At 35.8% G+C, this 24,505-nt stretch overlaps 1 protein-coding gene across 1 annotated transcript in view; it reads left to right on the top strand.

Moving 5' to 3' along the window:
• MYCBP2 (MYC binding protein 2) overlaps positions 1–24,505 on the top strand; it is a gene marked incomplete at both ends in the record, with an annotated part of 201,920 nt that overhangs the window by 92,425 nt on the left and 84,990 nt on the right. The window contains 18 exons of the mRNA XM_079534526.1: positions 234–359; positions 474–601; positions 2,360–2,451; positions 3,411–3,545; positions 3,632–3,715; positions 8,837–8,933; positions 10,373–10,565; positions 11,168–11,442; positions 12,389–12,610; positions 14,266–14,457; positions 15,580–15,786; positions 16,502–16,633; positions 17,979–18,157; positions 19,280–19,422; positions 20,221–20,321; positions 21,322–21,540; positions 22,843–23,068; positions 23,567–23,685. Coding sequence (XP_079390652.1) covers positions 234–359; positions 474–601; positions 2,360–2,451; positions 3,411–3,545; positions 3,632–3,715; positions 8,837–8,933; positions 10,373–10,565; positions 11,168–11,442; positions 12,389–12,610; positions 14,266–14,457; positions 15,580–15,786; positions 16,502–16,633; positions 17,979–18,157; positions 19,280–19,422; positions 20,221–20,321; positions 21,322–21,540; positions 22,843–23,068; positions 23,567–23,685 — 2,870 coding nt within the window. The remainder of the gene's footprint in view (positions 1–233; positions 360–473; positions 602–2,359; positions 2,452–3,410; positions 3,546–3,631; positions 3,716–8,836; positions 8,934–10,372; positions 10,566–11,167; positions 11,443–12,388; positions 12,611–14,265; positions 14,458–15,579; positions 15,787–16,501; positions 16,634–17,978; positions 18,158–19,279; positions 19,423–20,220; positions 20,322–21,321; positions 21,541–22,842; positions 23,069–23,566; positions 23,686–24,505) is intronic.

The following is a 24,505-nucleotide window of genomic DNA, read 5'->3' as shown; positions in this document are numbered from 1 at the left end:
AAAAAGAATATGAAAAAATTGAATGAAGTCAATCTTATACACTATTTTTAGATTTGATAGCACTGACTCCTAACTTAATTGAAGTGAAAATAATATGCAGTAGTACCTCTGTGTGGTTTAGGGACAAAGGAGTTAGGTTGCTTTAGTCTTTTTAACTAGTATTAATTTCCATTTCACTGATTGCAATCAGCAGTAATAAGTTTTGAGCATTTCTTGGTTTTGCTTTCTTGTAGGTTGTCTTGATACTTTGGCTGCTATGCAGGACTTAAAAATGGGTATAGCAAATACAGAAGAAGAGACTCAAGCAGTAATGAAAGTTTATTCTAAAGAAGACTATAGTGTTGTTAACAGATTTGAAAGTATGTACACAATAACATTTTATAGCATAAATTAATCAAGCTTGTGAAATAAAAAATTATGACAGGCTAACTATATGTTTATTTATTTATTTATTTATTTATTTATTTCTTCAGGTCATGGAGGTGGCTGGGGTTATTCAGCCCACTCAGTAGAAGCTATCCGTTTCTGTGCTGATACAGATATTTTGTTAGGTGGTCTTGGTCTTTTTGGAGGAAGGGGTGAATACACTGCTAAAATAAAGGTAAGGTTTGGGGGTTTTTTTAAACAATTTTTTTGTCTCATAACTTTAGAAATCCCACCTGAAAACATCATTCATTTTATTTCTTAATGAATTAGTGCTTTACTGTATATTAAAAGCATTATTTATACAACTGGAACCAGGCTTCTTAATGAGAAGGAATGAAATTTAAGCAAGTCAGGTGGATGAGGTAGAGAACTCTGAATTACTATTTTTAATTGTCAAGATCTGGCTTGTTCTTACCTTCACTAAATGCTATGCCATCTTATTGGTACCAGGAGCTGATACGGCTGTAGGTAGAATGGTTCTGTGATCTGTGCGCACAAAATTTGCAGAAATTTTGTGTTGTCTGACTAGAAACTCATCCTGTGTCAGGATGCTGCCTCTCAGAAACAAAATAATGCTTTTTTAGTAGCTGGATTTCCTTCGGCACCAGCTGAACTGTTGCTTCTCTCCATTTCTTTGCCATTTCCTTCTCAGACTGATCTCAGCTGGGATTTTTCAGTTGAGAGGAAGTTGAAGTAGCATGCTTAGTTTATGTTTATTTGTGACATACAAAGATGGTTAAGGCTGGAGCATGTGTACTGATTTAAATAACTAAATAAATCTGTCTTTGAATAAAGAAATTCTTGTAAAGATAGTGTGATAAGTGGAGAGATCTTATTTCTGATAAATGCTGCTGCATTTAATAAGAATTTCAGAAATGCCTTGAAAAATGTTTTAAAGACAAGAGATAATAGCTGTATGAGATTTATGTAAAGTCTGTATATAAGAAACATCTTAGTGTTATCATTTATTTGTCATTTAGCAGATTATTGAGTTTTCTGTTTTCAGTTGATAGGGCTGCAGTTTGTTTTAGGTGTTTGTTTGGTGTGTGGTTAGCACTAATGTGCATAAGACAACTGGAGGTCTGAAATAAATAATTGTAATTTATTCTAATCTGTGTTTACTCTAATACAATCACTGAGAATTGCAAATGACTAAGGAAAGCAAAGAAAGTTGGTCACTATACTAATGTTTAAATACTAAAGGTAGTAACCCTGTCAGACCAGTCGTGTATTATTTGTCAATTTTTTTCTTGTTGTCTAGGATTAGCTTATGGCCAAGATAAGATCCAGTCCTAAAACAGTTAATTGCATTTTAAAAATAGGGGCTTAAAGGAGAAGTCAGGCATGTACTGTGAGAATTTCTCAAAACTATTCAACTTGTAGAAGTGTTTTTTGACTGGGTAAGAAGCCCGTGTTCTTTTGTAAAAGGTTTTTGGTGTTTTTTTTTTTTTTTTTTTTTTTTTTTGTCATACCCATGGGCAGTTTATGGGATTATTGACTTAATAATACTCAATTTACCCCTTTCCAGAGGAGTTGTATGTATCTCCGGTACATGTCATGCTAAAAAGCTTACTTTTTTTTTTTTTTTTTGCCTTTTTTAGATGCAGTGTATTCAGCCTGTCTGCAAGATTTAGGGATTTTCTACATCTTATATCAGAATATATATAGGCATAAGGCTGGGAAGGCAGTGTAAATTGCTGTTTTTTTATAGTTCATGTCATTACAAAATCATGAGTTCTAGTTGCGAATTTGCTTATCAGTGATAGAAACTAGCAATTGCTTTTGGGAAGGGAAAAAGGTAGTAGTACGCAGTTTACAGAATGACAAGAAGTAAGTGGCATATTGTTAGCTTTCTAACAGCTGATATATATATATATATATATATATATATATATATTTTTTTTTTTTTCTTGTTACTCTACTGTTATTCCAGTTGTTTGAATTGGGTCCAGATGGGGGAGACCATGAGACTGATGGTGACCTTCTTGCTGAAACAGATGTCTTAGCATATGACTGTGCTGCTAGGTAAGATGTTTCTTTACTTACTTTTACCTATTTGATTATTCATTTTTCCCTCAAACACTTTTAAAAATCATTTAAATGTTGGCTGAGATGATCAATTTTATTAGCACTTACAGCCCAGAAACTAAAACTTTAACCAACACACTTTTTTTGCTTAATTATAAGTAGCAAAATGCCAAATACCTCACTGAAATAAAAAGTTGCAACAGCTTTTTTACATACTCATATTAGAAGGATGCAAATGGGTATTTGTATTTAACAATTTATCATTAAACTTTCTGCAGTATAAAATTATTATAACCGAGCGAGAGGGGTTGGGGTGCTTCAGCTTATTTGGAAAGAAGAAGTTATTGCTTTAAAGGTTTTATGCTTATGGAATGGGTTGACTTTTGTTTAGCCTGCATTTACATTCCCAGATATGAAAGAATTTACCACTGAAATAATCCGTAACTAATTTACTATCTGTAAATAATCCCTAATCCAAGATCCCCTAAATAGACGTCTTAATACTTTCTTAAATGTTCACAAGCAGTATCTGAGAATCTATGCCTAAATTCTTGCCATTTAACAAAAAATTTACATGTAATTTTCTGAAAATGAATTTTAAATTTATAATGAATATGTTACTTATAGTATTATGTAATAAATTTAATTAGGTTATTGTACATTTTAAATTAACCTTATCTTTCAAAGTGAATTGTACATTTAATAACTGATTGTGTAAAAATGTGAGACTATGCAGACTATGCTAGACTTAAGAATTTGCAATTCCTTCTGAATTTAAAACAAACAAAAAATAAAATTTACTATGTTTTTCAACAAAATACTGTTAAATGTCAAATGTAAGTAGATACCTAAGATTAAAAACTTCTTGATTTTTCTCTTATAAATAGAATATAATTTGTTAAAGATTAATCTATAAACTAATTCAGATACATCTTTTCTTTAAATTTACTTCTTAGAGAGAAATATGCAATGATGTTTGATGAACCAGTACTACTACAAGCTGGCTGGTGGTATGTAGCCTGGGCAAGAGTGTCAGGACCTAGCAGTGACTGTGGATCTCATGGACAGGCCTCTATTACTACAGATGATGGGTATTTTTTTTTTCTGTATTTCTTAATTCTGAAGAGAGATCTCATATTACTTGAATGATTGTTTTCTCTGTTTTTTCCTCTTTCAGTGTTGTCTTTCAATTTAAAAGTTCCAAGAAATCAAATAATGGTACAGATGTTAATGCAGGGCAGATCCCACAGTTACTGTACAGGTAATGTTTTGACCTCTATTTAGAACAATTCATCAACATGTTTTGTGAACAGTTGCCTTGTTAAGCATGTTTCATCACATTATTATTGTGTAAAGTTAAGAGGATAAGTACCTCAAAATTTAGGGGAAACAGTTTCAAAGAAGAGTAGTAAGTCCATTACTATAGCAACATCTGTTCATAGCTTTTCATTAATTTCTATTTTTTTAATATATTTTTTTAATTTTTATATATTGTGTTCTGAGACTTTGATTAGGAAACAAATGGCTTTAATGAAATCTCGTAGTTCTTAGAGCCTCATTTCATCTAACATTCCTTTTTTTTTTTCTAATTGGAAAGTATTTCACTTAGTAGGATTAATTTTAGAGTGGAATACTGTTAAACAGTTGTCACGGAGTTGACCAGATCAATCTATGTCCATTTTTGTAGCAGTCGGTACCTGTTGCTCTTTTACTCACAGCAGCCCCACAACAGACGGATCTTCTGACAGGCCAGGCAAAACAGACAGCTGCTTAATGTTGTCTGTGTCCACAGCAGCTATTCCAAAGGCCCATCAATACCCCTTAGGATCCTTGAAATGCCCCCTTCTGAGATAATCAATACCTAGAATACATGGAGCCCCTGGGCCCGTCACAATAGGATGTTTTTGCCAGTTCTTACCAGTGAGGCTTATCTCAGCCTCCAACACAGTCAATTCTTGAGAGCCCCCAGTCACTCCAGAAATATGGATTGATTCTGTCCCTTCATGACTCGAGGGCATCAGAGTGCACTGTGCACCAGTGTCCACCAGTGCCTTATATTTCAGTGGTTCTGATGTGCCAGGCCATCGAATCCACACAGTCCAATATACTCTATTATCCCTTCCCCCCCCCCCCCGACTGAGTGCAGGGCCCCTCTATTCATTACCTGTGGTAACTGGAGCAACTGCACTGGTGGTTGATCTGCTTTGTAATTCTTTCACCTGGGCTCGTAGTACAGGAGTAGGTTCACGGTGCCACTTCCTCATGTTTTCTCCATGGTCACGTAGGTAATACCATAAGGCAATTTGCGGTGTATTATCCCTTATTTGAGCCGGAGAGCGTTTGCCTCTAACAGCTGAGATTTTTGATGGTGCACGTGAGAAGGAAGGTTCATCGTCTTTAGTTAGGTGGGCTCGCATAAATTTCATCATCTCCTTCACCTCCTTCACTAGACTCATTTGATTATCCTGATCTTCATCAAGCGTCTCTGATACTGCTACAGGTTTGTCACGGTTAATCAGTTGAGACACTTGCTCCGTCATTTTTGAAATAGCAGCCACCACGGCAGCATGAATTGGGGACAGCAATTGTTCGTAGTTTTGGAGCGTAACAATTAATTCATAAACTAAAGGCGTTCCTTGTTGTTCGTTGTATCTGTCACACGCTGACATTAGTGTCGCAGCATATTTGTCCGGTGCTGTTGTTGCCATATCTCAGGCGTTGTCCTCACTTTTTCAGGGTCATGGTTTTGGTGTGGGTGGTTAGGAACAAAGTTAGGGTCATACAACATTTCCACCATGCCTATTTCCCTCAAATACTGGATACCCTTTTCAACTGTATCCCATTTTCTCATCGCAATCTTCAAGCCATTTTTGAAGGGATATTTTTCCTTCATGGCTATTAACACTCGTTCCCAGAGGGAGGCAGCCTCATCCAAACATCGACTAATTCCTCTATCAATAGCTGGATCTCTGGCAATGGCACCTAGTTGGCGAGCTTCATTACCATCCAGAGACAAGCTATGGGCCCCACTGTCCCAACAGCAAACCAACCAGGAAACAAGAGCTTCATTCAGGCGCCGTGTAAACTCCTTTCTTGAACCTTGGATTTCAGTCATCTTTAGAGGCCGGCGAGTAGTTAATAGAGACTTCCTCTTCATCACTCTCTTCTGCACGTCTCTTAGTTTTCCCTTTTGCCTTTCGCGATGGTGGTAGTTCTGTGGAGGGCCCCTCGCCTGGATCTTCCTCCACCTCCTCCTCCTCTTCTTCTCTTTTTCGTTCAAGACGCGAAGACACTCGTTTCCATTTCTTGCCCTCCACAGGAGCAACTGGTATTGTTACTGGTGTCTCCTGTGATTGATTAGATTTGACTTGGGGATTTTCCCCTTTGGCTTGAACCTCAGCTCGGAAACTCTCTCTCTCCAGAATGGTATTATATAGGTCATGGTAAGCACAAGCCAAACCCCAAATAAGTTGTACCTCCTTAGATTTATGTAAGCCGCATAGTCCCTGACTCAAATACTGGCTTAGTTTCTCAGGATCCCACAGGTGCTCAAGAGTAAAATCCCATGACACTGTGGGTCCCCATGCTTCTAAAACCTTTCCTAAACCTCTCCATATTCCCTGTCAGTCATCATTCTCTAGTTTTGGAGGAGACTCCTTACTACGAATGCTTAGGAATACATTCAGGAGAATTGATGACACGAACAACAACATGAGTATTAATTCAAGATTCGAAAAACGTTTGACAAACCAAGAAGAAAACCCGGAGACTGGTCTGAACATCATGTTGTTTGTAAAATTAGCTACTCCATTTGGGATGTAGTTGTTTGTGAAATTAGCCATTCCTTCTGGGATGTAAATGTCAAAATTCAAATCATACCACATTGCAAATAGGTAAAACATAGGTGTCTCCATCAGTGCCCTTAGGTAGTTATATATGAATGCAATTCCACAACACATAACTGTGAGATGGATTATTGGCCAGTAGGTTGTGAGTAACACCATTGCTTTTAATCCTTTACCCAGCACCCCCAGGATAACGAGTGGGTTCATTGCTGGTGCTTGCTAAAAAGGGGTTAATGAATTGAAGCCAACAAGAGGAGGGGAAAAAAAAGGAAAAAAAAAGAAAAAAAAGGCACTACCCAGACTAAGTAGTGCTCAAAGTTTACAAATATCCCAGAACACTGGCAGTACGCCTAATCTTTCAAGGTCAGGTTTTCCAGCACAGAAACCTGAACTACTGATAATGCTCCCTAACGAAGCTCTCTAAGAGCAGAGAGAAAAAAGAGATTCGTTCTAAAAGCTAAAAAGTAGCGAGCCCCACATTGGGCGCCAAAAATCTGTCACGGAGTTGACTAGATCAATCTATGTCCGTGACAGGGGCGACAGGCTTCTGCCCTCCCCCCCCACCCCAGTCCCACAGAAATGGGAAAGAAGGAAGGGAGGAAAAGAAAGCGGCAACAATCTATGGAGGAAAACTTATTTTACTATAATATCGGAATACAAGATAACAAAGTGTAGTACAATTTAATTGAAATTGGGATTAATAAATCAGACAAGATGAGAGAGAGAGAGTTCCCAGGACCGATTCAAACCTGAAAAGCTTGGAACGGCTAGGAAAGCACCCTCCAGCACCCACTGCAAGGGAGCAAGGGAGAGCGCCCCCACCCGGAAGGGCCAGATCCCGTGACTTCTGTAATGTACAGGGATAGGTACCTGGGATTGGGGCATTAACACTTTAATACCCCGTACACTACATGATGTTTTGATGTGGAATACTGAAACCCAAAATAAAAACAAACAAACAACAACAAAAAAAAACCATAGAACCATGACAACAGTTTTTCACATGCACTACTTCCATGAAACAGAAAAGCAAAAATTGCAATGCTTTACTCTTAGTTTCCATAAATTTATTCTTCTGGTGATGAATATTATATAAGCTGGATTTAAAATGCAAGAACTCTTTCACTGTATTAATTTATTTTTCAGATTTCCTCAAATATGATGTGATACAAATATAAATGTATATATCCTTATACATTTAAAGTCACAGGACCATAAACATATACAGTTCTCTTGCTGTGTCTTTTTTCACTGTGTCCTTTCCAAGGCTCCCTATCAGAGCAGTTCACTTTTCCAAATGAATGCTCTATATCAGTCAGTGCCTCTCTTTCCAAAGGAATGTTTCTTTTTGACTAATGCACATAAAGCCCTTGCACAAACTATTAATCAGTTGGTTAATTTCTATGAGAGACAGCTGTAACCAAAGACAGGCAAATTTTGAGCCCTCTGAGGGAAGGCCATGGCTGAAGAGTTACAAGTGGCATGAGAGGATTGGTGCTGCATTAACATGTGCTGCCTTTATTGTTTTAGTGATTCCAAACAAGATCCTGTACACTTCAGAATTAAAAATAAATTCAATTCAGGGATGCTATAATATCCAGAGAGAAAAAACTTTCTTATTAAAAATGAGAGTTTTTTAGATGTTTGTACTTCTTTGCTGCCTCTTTGTTCTTTGGTTTTGAAGAATCTAAGAGCAGCTTGTGTTAAAATGAACCTCAAAGATATCTCTAGTTCCAACATTCATGTTGTGGGCAGGATTGCCAATCACTAAATCATGCACTAGATTAGACTGCCCAGGGCCCCATTCAATGTGGCCTTGAATATCTTCAGGGAAGGAGCATCCACAACTTCTCTGGGCAGCCTGTGCCAGTGCCTCACCACACTCTCAGTGAAAAATTTCCCTGACACCTAATTTAAATCTTCCCTCTTTTAGTTTAGAATCATACTGCATTGTGCTTTTACTATCTACTCACATAAAAAGTTGATTTCCCTCCTGAAGAAAAAAGTATATTTCATTCCCTCCCTATGGTACATAAAGTTTTGTCTTTCTAGATTGCAGTTTGAGCTAAGTTGGAGGGATAAAATATGCACAAACTTCCATCTGCCTTCAGGAGATGTGAACTGTTATTTCGCTCCACAAATACTCATAGACAAAGTTTTGAGTTTAATTCTTAGTGCCTGTTATGCATAGATGTCTCAACATAAAAATGAATATGCAGCCTACACATACTAAAACCTAGCATTCTGTGAGAAATGGCATTTGTGGTTCTAAAAATATTGTCTGAAGAAGTACAATATATAATTTCATGCATTTCACATGGGCCTTCAACTTGATTCTCAGTTGTCACAGTTTTCCTAGTTGAACCGATAGTTGATTTTTTTGTTCTAAAAAGGTGAAGGTCTAGAGGAGATTACACTGAAATTGAACATTTGTAGATAATTCTTTTAAACTTCTCTTCCATTATTATTCTACTTCATAAATACAAAGAACAAAGCTTGGTGCAGAATTCAGGTCAATTTGCAAATTGTTCTTCCAGGCTACCAACAAGCGATGGCAGTGCATCCAAAGGAAAACAGCAAACCAGTGAACCTGTTCATATTTTAAAGAGATCTTTTGCCAGAACTGTTTCAGTGGTGAGTATTATCAAAAATTCTCTGTTTCCTGCGTTTCAACTCATGCTTAACAAAACTGAAAGTGTACATGTGGAAGTAATTTATGATTTTTTTTCTGTTTACTTATCATGACAGATATGGATACAGAAATATAAAGAACTTCAGTGTTTTATTTTTGTTTAATTGTTGATTTGCTTTTACTTTTTCTGAAGATTTCAGACTTAAAGTTAAGCCTAAGCTAAGATAGGCATTGACTGATCTGCAATGATTCAGTGCAGATTAAACAAGTAAAATTTAATTCAGAGCAACAGAACAAGAGGAAATGGCTTTAAACTGGAAGAGGGTATATTTAGACTAGAAATTAGAAAGAAATTCTTCACTGTGAGGGTGATGAGACACTGGAACAGGTTGCTCAGTGAGGCTGCGAATGCCCCATCCCTGTGGAAGCATTCAAGGCTGGGCTAGATGGAACTTTGAGCAACCTGGTCTAGAGGGAGGTGTCCCTATCTCTAGCAGAAGGGTTGGAACTAGATGATCTCAAAGGTCCTTTCCAACCCAAACCATTCTATGATTATGAAGCTATGATTATGAAGTATTCTCTGCTTCCTCTGGCTTCTTGTTCTCAAGTTGATTTTATGTCTTGTATGGTAGATGTTTGTAGTCACAAACCTGGATAAAGATAATTTTTGCTTTTCGTCTTATTATTGTAGAATCATAGAATCACAAGGTTGGAAAGGACCTGTAAGATCACCTAGTCCAACCGTCTTCTCATTACCACTGCTACCACAAACTAAACCATATCTCATAGCTCCTCATTGAACAGCTGCCTCTTGAACACTGCCAGTGCCGGGGACGGCGACTCTAACACCTGCCTGGGCAGGCCATTCCAGTGCCCAACACTCTCTGAGAGAAAAAGTTTTTTCTTATGTCTAATCTTAAACTCTTCTGGTACAGCTTGCGGCCATTTCCTCGGGTCCTGTTTTTTCTCCGGGAGAAGAGGCCAAATCCCTCATCACAGCCTCCCTTCAGGAAGTTGTAGAGTGCAATGAGGTCTCCTCTGAGCCTCCTCTTCTCCAGACTAAACATTCCAAGCTCCCTCAGCCACTCCTCATAAGACCTGCGCTCCAGACCCCTCACCAGTTTCGTTGCCCTTCTCTGGACACGTTCCAGGACCTCAATGTCTTTTTTGTAGTGACGGATCCAAAACTGAACACAGTAGTTGAGGTGCAGCCTCACCAGTGCTGAGTACAGGGGGATGATTACCTCCCTGCTCCTGCTGGCAACACTATTTCTAAGGCAGGCCAGGATGCCATTAGCCCTCTTGGCCACCTGGGCACACTGTTGGCTTATGTTCAGCATACTGTCAGCTCATGTTCATCGTGCTGCAGAAAGTTCACTTCTTGTTGTTTTCTTTTCTTTTTAATACAAAACCTGTCTTCCTTCCATATCCTTTAAAATAGGAATGCTTTGAGTCTTTATTGAGCATTCTTCACTGGAGCTGGACAACGCTGGTGCTAGGAGTTGAAGAACTTCGTGGACTGAAAGGATTCCAATATACTGCTACTCTTTTGGATCTAGAAAGGTTGCGTTTTGTGGGTACTTGCTGTCTGAGGTTACTGAGGGTCTATACCTGTGAAATATATCCAATATCAGGTATTCTTCTTAGTTCACTTGTTTCTTATTTATTAGCAAGCAATAATGCGTGGGGCATTGAAAAATTGATCAAAGTATTCTTGTAGAGTGTGCTGTAGGATGAAATTGCTTGTACAGATATCTTTATTGGAGCAATTAACAGGTTTGCAGTCAGAAATGGGGTATTTGCAATTAACTGCTTAACGATTGTCCATCACCGTATGTTTGCATTGAAACTCATGTGTATTTCCGTTTTTGGTTACAATTGATAGGATCTTTTAGTCTATTTTGTTTCTTATTTTTTTGCATTTCTCTGCATAGTAGCTGCTTTGGTAATGAATACAATTTAAATTTTAAATGTTTTTCATGCCTATAGTTTAGCAGTACATATGTTTAAATGCAGCATGTATTATGAAAAACTGGAAAATTGGAAGTTTCTGATGTTCCAATTTCTTTGATATACCTTAACACCCTTTGCTGTTTTGCTTTGTGAAATTAACTTCTCTAAATATAGATTGATCAGTGTTGCTAATTTCTAGCTATATTACTTGCTTGTACAATATGCATTTTATATGAAAATGGTTCATTTGCCATACATTAATGCTCTTCTTTTTGTAACCTAGCAACAGCTAAGGCGGTTGTAGAAGAAACCAGTAAACTGGCAGATTGCATTGGAAAAACTAGGACTTTGCTGAGAAAAATTCTATCTGAAGGAGTTGATCATTGCATGGTCAAGTTGGACAATGATCCTCAAGGATATCTCAGTCAGCCCTTGAGTCTTTTAGAAGCTGTTCTTCAAGAATGCCATAATACTTTTACAGCTTGCTTTCATTCATTTTATCCAACGCCATCTCTCCAGTGGGCATGTCTTTGTGACTTGCTGAATTGTTTGGACCAGGTATTTTAAAATGTCACAAGTGAATATTACAACTTAGATTGCTCTTACGCTCAAATAAGCTAAGCACTATTTAAATTCATTATTCATTTTTTGTGTTTATCCTGAATTGCAGTTTGAATTCTGCTATGGTTAAAAAAAAAAAAAAAGAAAAAAAAAAGAAAAAAAAGAAGATGATTACAGATTTAGCAAATAGAAACTTATGTCTCCTTTACAAAAAGATTTTTTCTCTGGGACGGTGAAGAAAATCTACTGTAGCTATTAGCAGCTGCTTTTTCAGTGTGTAGTCCACACTTACTGTATGATTTCTGTTGCTGCACATTGATTAAAAGCATATTTATGATATTTTTATACAATTTTATCAGTAATAATTGAATAATTTCTTAAATAATTTCTCATTATTAAATTTTGCAACTGTGCTCTCATCCAGCATAGTGGATGAGATACTAGCAGCATTATCCTATGTGCAGGGTTTTCTGACTGTCTTGCTAATTACAAACAATCATCCCTTGTCTAAGCATTCTAGTTGTTTGTTTGCATAGATTGCAATGATATCTAAATAGTTTGTTTCTTGGCTGGAAAATCCATTTATTGTATTAAAATTCAAGAGGGAAGAACCAGTTCTTTAACATATTAGTCTAATTAAGTTTTGATTAATTATAAGAAGACTTTGAGGGGTCTCTTAATTTCAGAAGTAGTTTTCATGGGTTTATTATTTTAATACATGGTAGACAATGAATTTTAATTATTCCAATATGAAAGATCTAAATGAAAGTTCATTAGGAGAAGTTAATATAAAATTCGCAGGATAGCTATAAGTAAATAAAATAGTTTATTTAAATAATTTTATAACTGTTATAAAACTAAAAAATTCCTTTCAAAAGTTGTTTTTCCTCACTAACTTTGAATACAGCAGTACCTTTCTAATTACTTCTTTTTATGCTTTTAGGATATCCAGGAAGCAAATTTCAAAACCTCCAGTAGTCGGCTTCTTGCTGCTGTTATGTCTGCTCTCTGCCACACGTCAGTAAAACTGACCTCTATCTTTCCAATTGCTTATGATGGAGAAGCATTGCTGCGATCAGTGGTCAAACAAGTCAGCACTGAGAATGACTCTGCTCTGGCCCATCGTTTCCCCCTTTTAGTTTCACATATGGAAAAACTGAGTCAGGTCAGGATATACTTTAAAAATCTCAAAATGTGTTTACTTTGCAACAAAGAAAAGTTATGTACATTCAAATTTTGACTAAATAAGGATGAAACTGTATTTGCCTAAGTGCTTTCTTTTTTAAAAAAATTGTTTTCAAGAGTTCTCAGTATTTTAGTGAATTTTTATCTTTTGATCTGAAATACTTCATACAGTTCTTTCTTGTTTCAGAAAAAGATTTCTTGTTTATTTTTGAATGTTAATCTAGGGGAAATATAGTTCAGAATTGTCAGAATTGTCCAATCTTCTATTGGACAGTCTTTCCTGCGACAGTTTCTCAGCTTTTGCACACGGTCACAGGAGCGAGTATGCAGATAGATCCAGTGCTTTGAGGAAGAATAAGAGGACTCATCTTTGATAAGAAAAAGTCATGTCTCAAAAACTGTAATCTTCAAATGAGTCAGTGAGCAGTTTAGACACGGAAAGTCCAGTTCATATAGTTTTCAACATTATCCTGATAAAAAGATATTGAACACTGTATTTTTGCAGTTGTAGTATCTTCTATTTCAGAAAAGATATACAGGAATATAAAGGGTAAAGATGAAAAAGATCTGGGACTGCTTGATAATAATATTCTATTTAGAAGACAAGAACGATTAAGGTCTTACAAAACTGTGACTAATACAAGGTAAATAAAAGTTGAGTTTGCTAATAACAAAACTGTGGAGCAAATAAAGACTTTAGCTAAACGTAAGTTCAAAACAGAGCTGTTTTTCTGAGACCATGTCTCTCACATGTAACATCTCTCTGTAGACCATTTTTGTACTTAGTATTTTTATGGACGTAGACAGCAGCTGCATAAGTTAATGAAAAAAATATCTATCCCAAACTGCTAAATGCTAAGATAGTATTTTCATCTCAGATACAGCTCTTTCTTAGCATCTAAAGATCAAGCGTTCTGTGTGGCTATCAATACAGGTTTGCATGATGTGATTGTTGACTTCCCTGTGCATACAGTGTTGAGTATTCATGGGAGATAAAATAGTGAGAAAGACAAACCTTTGTTTCCAATCAGTAGAGCTAGCTTTATTTTTCCTTGTTGGGAATGACTTTCATGGTTAACTGTTCTGAAAAAAAGTGGATATCACTGTTAGGTAGAAGAGATAGTGGGTACCTAAGCTTAGATTTATTTTACATTACTAGTTCAGGATGGAAAACCAGTTTTTATTAGCTTCTTGTCCTTGGCTTTGTCTTTCTTGTTTGCACAGAAATTCTCTTCACTAACAACAAAGCCGAAAACCTTCTGAGTTTCTTTTTAGACAGTGGAGAAATGATGGTGTGGAGAGCTCATTTGGTAGCTGTAATCTATTTAATGCTTAAACTCCATATGTCAAGGAGGGCTGTAAGAAATACTACCTCCTGATAGGACACCTATGTATTTTTTCCTAGATAGTAAACAATGTGAATGCCAGTTCATTCTGGAAATTAAGAATATCTAGTTGTTTTTTGTTGTTTTTTTTTTAAAGGAGTACATGCTGTGATAGCCTTGAGAGTATTTAGATATTTTTTTTTTACCCACAAGACTGAATCTGTCACTGAATCTTCAATTACCTAATGTTTGTAATATACAAAAAGCAAATTTTAAAAGAATAAACAATATTTTTGTCTTCATCGTGCAGAGTGAAGAAAATGTTTCAGGGATGACAAGCTTTCGGGAAGTGCTGGAAAAGATGTTGGTCATTGTTGTTTTACCAGTCCGGAACACCCTTAGGCGAGAAAATGAACTTTTCTCTTCACATCTGGTTTCTAATACTTGTGGGTTGCTTGCTAGTATTGTGAGTGAGCTTACAGCATCAGCATTAGGATCTGAGGTAAAGTTTCTTAAGTTCATTCCTAGAAGTCGTTGAACAGATATATTATGAAAGTCGTACAGACTGTGACAATGGTTCTATCAATGTACATATCTTTCAGAGATATTGGAGTTGTTCTCAGTAGCTTTCAGACATCTAAGTTTTTTAAAAGCATATATATTCACTGTTAGTTGAATACTGTTGAAAAATAGCTACTTCATTATGGCTGAAGAGTACTGTAATTTTTTTAATTTTTTTTTACAAAGTGAGTATTTTTCTTTTTTGCAACCACACACTCAAAATATATTGTTTTAGAGCTCATTGGAGGCAGTGCCACATCTCAGAGTGTTTTTCTACCTCTCATTTTGTCATAGGGTCCTCCATGTGCACTGCCTGCTTTTGACTGCAGGTCAGAATTTGCTTTTTGGGTTGTGTAACTTTCTCTTGTATACACTTGATCCTCTTTAATATTATTGTCCTTTACATATTCAATATTAAATAATAAATTTTTCAAATTCCTGCATATATGTGTTCTTTCACTAGACTGTCTCCAGCTAATTTGTTTTGTATTGGAAAATTGAGAATGGTAATGAGTCTAAATTTTTAAAATCCAGAGATGCTTATGTATGAAGCTATCATATTGTTAAATGATAGGAATTTATTCAGTTTTATTAAACTCACATACCAGTTTATGTACTATCAGCAATTTTTTTTTTTCCACAGAATGTACATTACTTTTGATAGCATTGATTAAATATGTTTCTATTATTATGTAAGATCTGTTTCTTTACTCTCTTGGTCTTGACCATATTTAAGGCAGAAATATGCAACTATTCTTCTTGGAGCATGGCTAAATTTTATGTTTTTTGATGAGTCATATTATATATGTTAAAATATGTGAAAAATTTAGAAATAAGATTTCTAGTTCTCTCTCGCTATTTCATAATTACCAGAAAACGTATTACTTTTTGAGATAATATTAAAAAGAAGCTGATATGTGGCATCTTTTATGTCTTTATGTCTGAGTTGGTTTGAAATTTATCCAGTTGAAAATCTGAAATTTTAATTCACTTTACTTTTTTTTTCTTAAGTTGTCTTGTATTTAGCAGTTAACTTTTCCTGCTTTTATTTAATTTTCTATAGGTTGATGGACTGAACTCTCTTCATTCTGTCAAATCCACTCCAAACAGATTCACTAAAACAAGTCAGGGAAGAAGCTGGAATACTGGGAATGGATCTCCTGATGCAATATGTTTCTCAGTGGACAAAGCTGGTGTCGTTGTAGTAGGATTTTCTGTTTACGGTGGAGGGGGAATTCATGAATATGAGCTGGAAGTATTAGTTGATGATGTAAGTACTGCATTTGAAAAAAAAACACTGAAGAAAATATTTTTCCATAATGTATTACACAATGAAATATTGTAACATGCTAATGCAGTCTAAGCTACCAGTGCATCTGTAAGGTTTTTTGCTTAGGTTGTGGTAGCGATTTTTGTGGTGTTTCAAGCTACATACAACATCCAGTAGGTTCTTTAAGTCAATTATGACCTTGAAATCTTAATTACAGATAATATTTGTATTAGGCTTTTCACTTCTAAATGTAAGTTAGAAACAGGTATCTCTCTATGTACTGCTAAAGAAAATAAGAAAAAAAAGTACTCCAATAATTAGAAAAATAAAATAATAGTCTGCTAGTGTAGTCAGACTGAAGACATCTGTTGTGCTTTTAAAATACCCACCTATAACATACATACTTTGTATTCTTGTGATGAAGACACACTTCTGTTCTTTTAAACTCAGCTGTCCATTTTAAGTGACTGTTATAATCTCTTTCGAAGGACAAGCATAGGTTGCTATGAAATATTTTCTGTCTGCTCAGTAATTTCCTTGTTAACTGAAAAGCTTCACAATTAACTCTAAACATTTTTTTTTTATTTATAATTATTTGTGTAACAAATTTTGCAAGAAAGCATTTTATATTTGCATAGTTGAAGACACATATTTGCATATGTGCTATGTATTTATAATGTAAACATACTAAAATGACATTATTTCTTTGATTCAGAGTGATCATACTGGAGATTCAACTCATTCTCATAGATGGACATCATTAGAGTTGGTTAAAGGAACTTACACCACAGACGATTCTCCCAGTGACATAGCTGAAATTAGACTTGACAAAGTTGTGCCACTGAAGGTAAATAAAAGTCTCTCTGTTGGGCATACCATCCTTCCAGTGTGTTGACAGCATCATGCAGCTTGGTATTGCTCACAGACTTGCTGAGAGTGCACTCAATCCTATTGCCTACATCACTAACAAAGATGTTAAGTAGTCCTGGTCCTGGTACCAAAGTAATTCTTTACTAAGTTTTATTCCGCAGCTTGGGAGCATGAAGCACCTTTGACTTCTGTTTTTTTTTTTTGGTCAGTTACTAATGAAAAATAATAACTATAACAGAATCACAGAATCATAGAATGGCCTGGGTTGGAAAGGACCACGATGATCATCAAGTTTCAACCCCCCTGCTATGTGCAGGGTTGCCAGTCACTAGACCAGGCTGCCCACAGCCACATCCAGCCTGGCCTTGAATGCGTCTTGGGATGGGGCATCTACAACCTCCTTGGGCAACCTGTTCCAGTGTGTCACCATCCTGAGTGGAAAAACTTCCTCCTAATATCTAACCTAAACCTCCCCTGACTCAGTTTAAAACCTTTCCCCCTCGTCCGATCACAATCCACTCTCATAAACAGCCGTTCCCCCTCCTGCAGAGCGTATAAACGCTTCCTTCAAGTACTGGAAGGCCACAATGAGGTCTCCCCGAAGCCTTCTCTTCTCCAAGCTAAACAAGCCCAGTTCCCTCAACCACTTCTCATAGGAGAGGTCTCCAGGTCCATGATCATTAGTGGTCCTCCTGTGGACCCACTCCAAGAGCTCCACATCCTTCCTGTAGTGGGGGTCCCAGGCCTGAATGCAGTACTCCAGATGGGGCCTCACAAGAGCAGAGTAGAGGGGGACAATCACCTCCCTCTCCCTGCTGGCCACCCCTTTTTTAATGCAACCCAGAACACAGTTGGCCTTCTGGGCTACAAGCTCACAGTGCTGGCACACTTCTCATCCACCAGGACCCCCAAGGCCTTCTCCACAGGGCTGTTCTCAAGGAGATCTTCCCCCAGTTTATATAAATATCTGGGATTGCCCAGACCCAAGTGCAGCACCGTGCACTTGGCCTTATTGAACCTCATTATGTTTTCATGGGCCATTTTCTCCAGCCTGTTCAGGTCCCACGGGGCTGGATGATATCCTTCCTAGGGTTCTGAAAGAGATAGTTGATGTGGTTGCCAAGCTAATTTCCATATTTGAAAACTCATGGCTGCTGGTGAAGTCCCTGGTGACTGAAAAATGGGAAACATTACTCCAATTTTAAGAAAGGGAGAAAGGAAGACCCGGAGAACTACAGGATAGTAAAACTCTCATAAAACTGTGAAGCCTAACTTACATACTTGTTTTATATTGTTTATTATTTTTGCCTCTCCTTTTTAAGGAAAATGTGAAATATGCAGTTCGTTTAAGGAATTACGGAAGCCGAACTGCCAATGGAGATGGAGGAATGACCACAGTTCAGTGTCCTGATGGTGTAACATTTACTTTTAGTACGTGTAGTCTGAGCAGTAATGGCACAAACCAAACACGGGGACAAATTCCACAGATTCTGTATTACAGGTTTGTGTGTTACCATGATCTATTTCTAAGAAAAGTTAATGAGAACAGTCATGCTGCTATACAGTTGTGTTTTCTTTAAAGAGATATAACAGAAATAAACGCATCTGGACTGTGTGTGTTAATTCTTCAGCAGAATTAACATGTTCTTTCAGTGTAATTTCAGTCTTTGGATTTAACATGTTTCTTATTAGGACAGAAGTGTGTTGGAAGGATTTATTGGAAATATTTAGTTGCATCCAGTGTCAGTGACTAATAAATATAAATTAAAAAGCTGTGAGACTGACAGCAAAATTACAGTTCTAAGAGGCAGTGAAAAAAAAAACACCTTTCTGTAGGATTGTTTTCTTGAAGTCATAGAGAAGTTTCTCTGCTGTATGTTTCATTTGGTTTTACTTTGAACTATTCCATGTAAAGTCAAGTCATTGAGCATGCAGAGCTGCTAGTTCTGGAATCTTAATGTTCTGTATTACTGTTTGGGAGATCAAAACTTTCTAAACATAAGAAATCCAGTAAAATGGGAAATTTACCTCTTGACAGAGTGATTTCAGTTGTCTACGCAAAAACTGAATCACTGTCATCTTAAAGACTTGAATTGGTTTGTAGTCATGATTGGGCTGCTTTGAAAGTGTAAATCAAAATAGACATTTTTAATGTCTTAGGAAAATTATACTTCATTAGAAGAAGCTAGTTTGACTTAGAGTAGATTTTAAAAAGAAAACTATTTGTTGAGGATAAGCCTTACACTGCATTTCAAAAGCAAAATTAATCTTTAGAATGGGGAGTGAGAATCTTTTTCACAGTTATAGCACAGAAATATTAATTGAAAGAGTTTTACTAGTTCCTATAAAGTGTTTAGGAATACACTTCTAAGATTTGAAAGACATACAGTCAAAGCAGACATTTAAGAAACATGCTTTTATTTACTGTCAGACAAAAATAAAACAATAGCAAAGGGCAAATACTGTGGTGTTGTCTCCAAGTTATCCTCGGTGGTTGACTTGTGTTGTTTCTTTTATTATTTTATTATAAATTAATTATTTTGATTATTCTGTGCCAAAAATAAGCCAGCCGTCTTTGAGGTAATTTTCTATTTTATGAACTTACTTTTAATCTGCCATCCAGGAGTGAGTATGACGGAGATCTGCAATCACAGCTTTTGAATAAAGCTAATGAAGAAGACAAAAATTGTAGCAGGGCTCTTTCTGTTGTGAGTGCTGTTGTACGAGCAGCCAAAGACCTGTTGCACAGGGCTCTTGCTGTGGATGGTAAGATTTTTGATAATTGACTTCTAAAACTGACTTTTCAAATCTTCTTTCTTTGTTAGAGGGATTTGGGAGTAGAAAATTGGTGACAAAGCAATTGTGATATGTCTCTTCTGTCTTCAGAGACTATTTTTCTAAAATGTCACAGCTATACATATTGAACTGGGGATAATGAACTGGAGGTAAATTTCTAAGTCTTTGAGTTGCACTTGAGCTGTCATAGGCATATACTTCATATAAACTTGTTCATCATTTTAGCAAACATATTAAAGCTAGTAAGATTCTGCATTGGGTCACTTCCAAATTTTATTGCATGTTTTGCACACTGATAGTAGCAGGAAAACTGATAAATGTAATGCATTTATAAGCTTAAACATCTGTTTTTGAGAAATCGAGGCATTAGTCTTAAAATTTAATGCTTTTAAGCTGTATCAAAGGAATCCATAGTATTTAAGTACTGTTACAGAAATTGATTTTGAGTGCTGGGAGGGACATGTTTCACTAGGTTTTATAGCATAGAAACACAGTTATACAAAATGGCAAAGAATAAAATTGTGTTATAAAACAAGGAAATTTTTTAATACAGAACTGTATGTAATGACATGCTTATCTCAGGTGAACTCTGCACATTTGTAATTTGATTTTGAATTACATTGCCTAATGAAAGTAGCTTATAGTAAAAACTAATGTAGAAGCTAGAAGATTAATAAGAAGCAAACAAGAAAAATAAGATGTGCTTTCAACAATGATACAGTTATTATTATAAAGAATATTACTTGTGTTGTAATTATCTTTCTTTAGCTGAAGACATTCCAGAACTACTCAGCTCTTCCAGTCTGTTCTCAATGCTGCTTCCCCTCATAATAGCTTACATAGGACCAGTTGCAGCAGCAATCCCCAAGGTATGCTCCTCAATAGAAATTACTGAGAAAAAAGAATGTTATGTAAGAAAAAGGTTTACTCTGAAAAATCTTTACATGATGTTTTTTTTTATGATTTTATGAATTAGTGTTTTATGTTTGGCCACTTGACTCATCAGGAAATTTTCAAGAGACAGGAATTTTAAAAATATGTCATTCTTTAACTGTGACTTTTTAATTTATGTTGAAGTCATCATAAAAGAACAACAACAACAAAAACCAGAAAACACAAACCTTAAGGAAGTAAATTAAAAAATACAGCTTTGACAGTAGGAAAAGACAAAGTTAGAAGGATCTAGATTTATTACTTATTGTTGAATATTGATGGAGTAAACTTTTAAAATATTATATAAATTCAGATTTTACAATGAATATCCAAAGCAGTGGTAGCTATTTATTAAACAAAGTTTGTTTATATCAAATTTACAGATGGGAATACGTAACCTATGAATAAAAATACTTTTCATGCTTTTAAGCAAAGCATGATTAAATGTGTCTGAAAATTTTGAAAACTATCATTGAATTTACAAATGTCACTAATTCCTAGCTATTAGACAGTATTATCTTGTATGTATATTAAAAATGTTTAATATTGGAAAAATAACAGTTTTCTTGGGAAATAAACTATGACAGGAGTATGACTTTTAGACAATGTTTCTTTTCTGTCAACTAATAATTGTTCATTCATGTTACAACTTTCCAGTGCTGGAGAAGGTGTTTTAATGTACATATCTTACAGTTGCAAATACAGATTCTTATTCTGTTTTTTTATAAGTCTCTTATTTGAGATGAACCGAGTGTGCTTTTTCTGCAAGGATTATGTAGATGCAAAGTTGGAAAATGTGACAGAATGAATTGTGATAGTGATTTATTGAGAATATCCAAAACAGCTGTTCTGCAGTGGTTGCAAGAAATGCACGTTTGTGGGTTTTTTTCACCCAGTCATAAGTAATAATTTAGTGTATTTGGCATTATGTTACAGGTTGCTGTAGAGGTCTTTGGTCTAGTACAACAATTACTTCCTTCTGTGGCAGTTCTGAATCAGAAATATGCTCCTCCAGCTTTTAACCCCAATCAGTCTACAGACAGCACTACAGGAAACCAGCCAGAGCAAGGGCTTTCAGCTTGTACTACCTCTAATCACTATGCTGTTGTGGAAAGTGAACATCCCTATAAACCTGCCTGTGTTACACACTACAAGGTAAACACTAGATCTTAAATTTAAATTCTTTATTTCTTAAATTTTTTTTACATCATTTTCATTTTATCAGAATGCTGGATGAGAATTCATATTGTCTAATATAGGAAACTGTTTTGTATGTATTATGAATGTACTGTTTTCTGAAGAACGTTCTGTTTCTTTACTAAGTATAAAGGGACCATGTAAATGTAACCTTCGATTCAGGTTTCTGACTGAAAGCATCTAAATTTGCTCATTCTTAGATTTTCCTTCTGTCATACACAGTTTATTTGCTCTAGTTGTATAGACTGCAGAATTTGGAATTCTTTATCTAACAGATATTATCTAATCATGTCTCAGACATTCTTATCTAACACTGAAGCTATGCTTTGTGAAAACGGTTAGCATCAGTTCTGGTTAAATTCATATATATCTGTAACATAGGGATCCTTGCATTGCTATTTTGGTCTGCCATTTAAATTCTTCACAAATTACATTCACTTGAATTATGGTTTCTCTTGGTCTCTGATGTTCTCTTGTGTTGAGTCACTATAAGTGGAATTCAGTTTACCTTACATAAGTAACTTGATTAAACTAGATTTTCAGAATGTCAGTTGAGAGGGAATGATTTTATTTGTCTGAGTAAAGGGCAGAGACATAAATTACCTGTCTGAAAAAAAAATCCTCTGTTTTGTTTCCAGAACTAGTGAGTTCTGTAGTGACACTGATTTCAAAACAGTAAATCCAAGAATCCAAGATAACTAGTTATCTGATACTCCTGAAGTGATGATTCTTATTTATGATGATTCTTATTCTTTTAAGTTTATGGAGCCTATCTGAAGCTGGTAGTAACTAGCTATTACTACTTCTAAAATACTGTAACTGTATGCTGTCTTAACGCAGACTATATTCATAAAATGCTTCAGCTGCTGTTTGCAGGTTTGGGCAAAGCAGACATTGAATGTGTCTTTTAAGGTTTGCATTTTAAAAGGTATTTGAGAAGGTTCTTCAACACAGAAAAAAACACAAATGGTATCCTAAGCATAAATACTTAATCTGGATGTAAGTTAAAACATAGTTTAGTGTAAAGCATTTCAGGCGTATCTGAATTTCAAAAATAAATTATGTTAATGTAAAGCGTGCTAAAACTATGCAAAATTACACAATTGAATCATTTTCATAGCCTGAAACGTTAAAAATGGAAGGCAAAAGAAATCCCAAAACTTAATAGTAGTGTTTTGTTTTGCTTTTCTTTAAAGGTATAACAAAAAAGTCCCACAACACATGCATGTAATTAGGTTTTTCTCTACTATTTTGTTTTAGGTAACCTTTCCTGAATGTGTCAGATGGATAACAATAGAATTTGACACTCAGTGTGGCACTGCTCAATCAGAGGATGTTCTTCGTTTACTAATTCCTGTCAGAATTGCACAGAGTCTGGGATTTGGACCAAAACATGCTTCTGTTCATGAAAATCTTAATTCATGGATAGAACTCAAAAAATTCTCAGGATCTTCAGGATGGCCTACAATGGTATTAGTATTGCCAGGTAATCAATATAATTTACAAAAATTTTTATTAATGTTCATTCTCAGTGAGGTTGTGGATGCCCCCTCTCTGGAAGCATTCAAGGCTGGGCTGGATGGGGCTTTGAACAACCTGGTCTAAGGGAGGTGTCCCTGCCTGTGGCAGGGAGGTTGCAAGTAGGTGATCTTAAAGGTCCCTTCCAATCCAAAACATTCTATGATTGTTAAAATAATTAACTATAAGTTTGACTTTTCAGCAAAATCGTTCTAGAAAACAAAGTTGATGAAGTGTCTCCATCCAAGATGGCAAGAGACTGTTATGAGCCATCAACTGTGTATCTGTGGACTATGTTTATATTAGGTTTATTTTTTGAAGTGTTCTTCTGCATGTTATTTTATTTCACGTATTACTTACAAAGTCTGTATTTCACTTATGTTCATGTAACAGATATATTCCAAAAGAGGAGAAATATTACAAGTTCCTTTTAATTTATTTTTTGTGTTATTTTACTTCCTATAAGGAAATGAAGCTCTATTTTCTCTGGAGACTGCATCAGACTATGTGAAAGATGAAAAAGCTTGTTTTTATGGTTTCAAATGTTATGCAATTGGATATGAATTTAGCCCAGGATCTGATGAGGTAAGAAAAAAGTGGGCTTCAAACAAATCTATTAATTCACTCTTATGTGGCCAGAAGGTTTTTTGGTAAAACTAACTGATCTGCACTTCTGACTAAATATTTTTTAATTGTTTGCATATAATTTTTAAATTTGTGTCACTGTAATTCTTTAATTTGAATGTGTTGGCATGGCTTTTTTTTGTGTGTGGGATTTTTAATAACTATGACTTTCTTCAAATACATAGCATTATGATTTTGTACATTACATCAATAAGAAATTTTGTAAAATTCTGAATCTTCTTTGTCTAGGTGAGTCACTAAATACAATATGGACATCATAGGAGTTATCTACCTGAAGTAATAGTGTTCACATCACAAGCTTTCTTGTACAACAGTTAAGACTGCAAATACATTCTATAACAGAAAAGCAAATTTTACAGTTTTTAAGCTCCCTTGCATCTCAGGACTGAAGCGTCCAGAAAAGTTGTATGACAGCAATGTCTGTTCTTGCCATTTAATTTTAGAGCTTGGTCTTTGTTCACCTTACAGGTGTCTCGCTCCAATTTATAGGAGGGAGATGAGGTTCTTTTAATATCTGTATACTCGGCGTGAGATTAAGAAACAACGGTTCATATGTTAGTCCATCCAGTTTATTACAAATCCTAATCAGGGAGATGGGGAAGGGAAGGAGGGTGATAGAAAAGATAGGAAAGAAGCAAGAATTGTGTAAAGCAGGGATACTCACCACCAGGATCCTGCAGTGGTCCCGTTGTATGGTTTTGAAGGTCCGAGGCAGAAGCAGCAAGGGGGGGGAGCAGCAGCGTGGCCGGTCTTGGGCAGC

This window comes from Tetrao urogallus, assembly GCF_951394365.1.
Source record: "Tetrao urogallus genome assembly, chromosome: 1".
Lineage (NCBI taxonomy): Eukaryota > Metazoa > Chordata > Aves > Galliformes > Phasianidae > Tetrao > Tetrao urogallus.
This window is presented reverse-complemented; position numbering and strand designations above follow the sequence as displayed.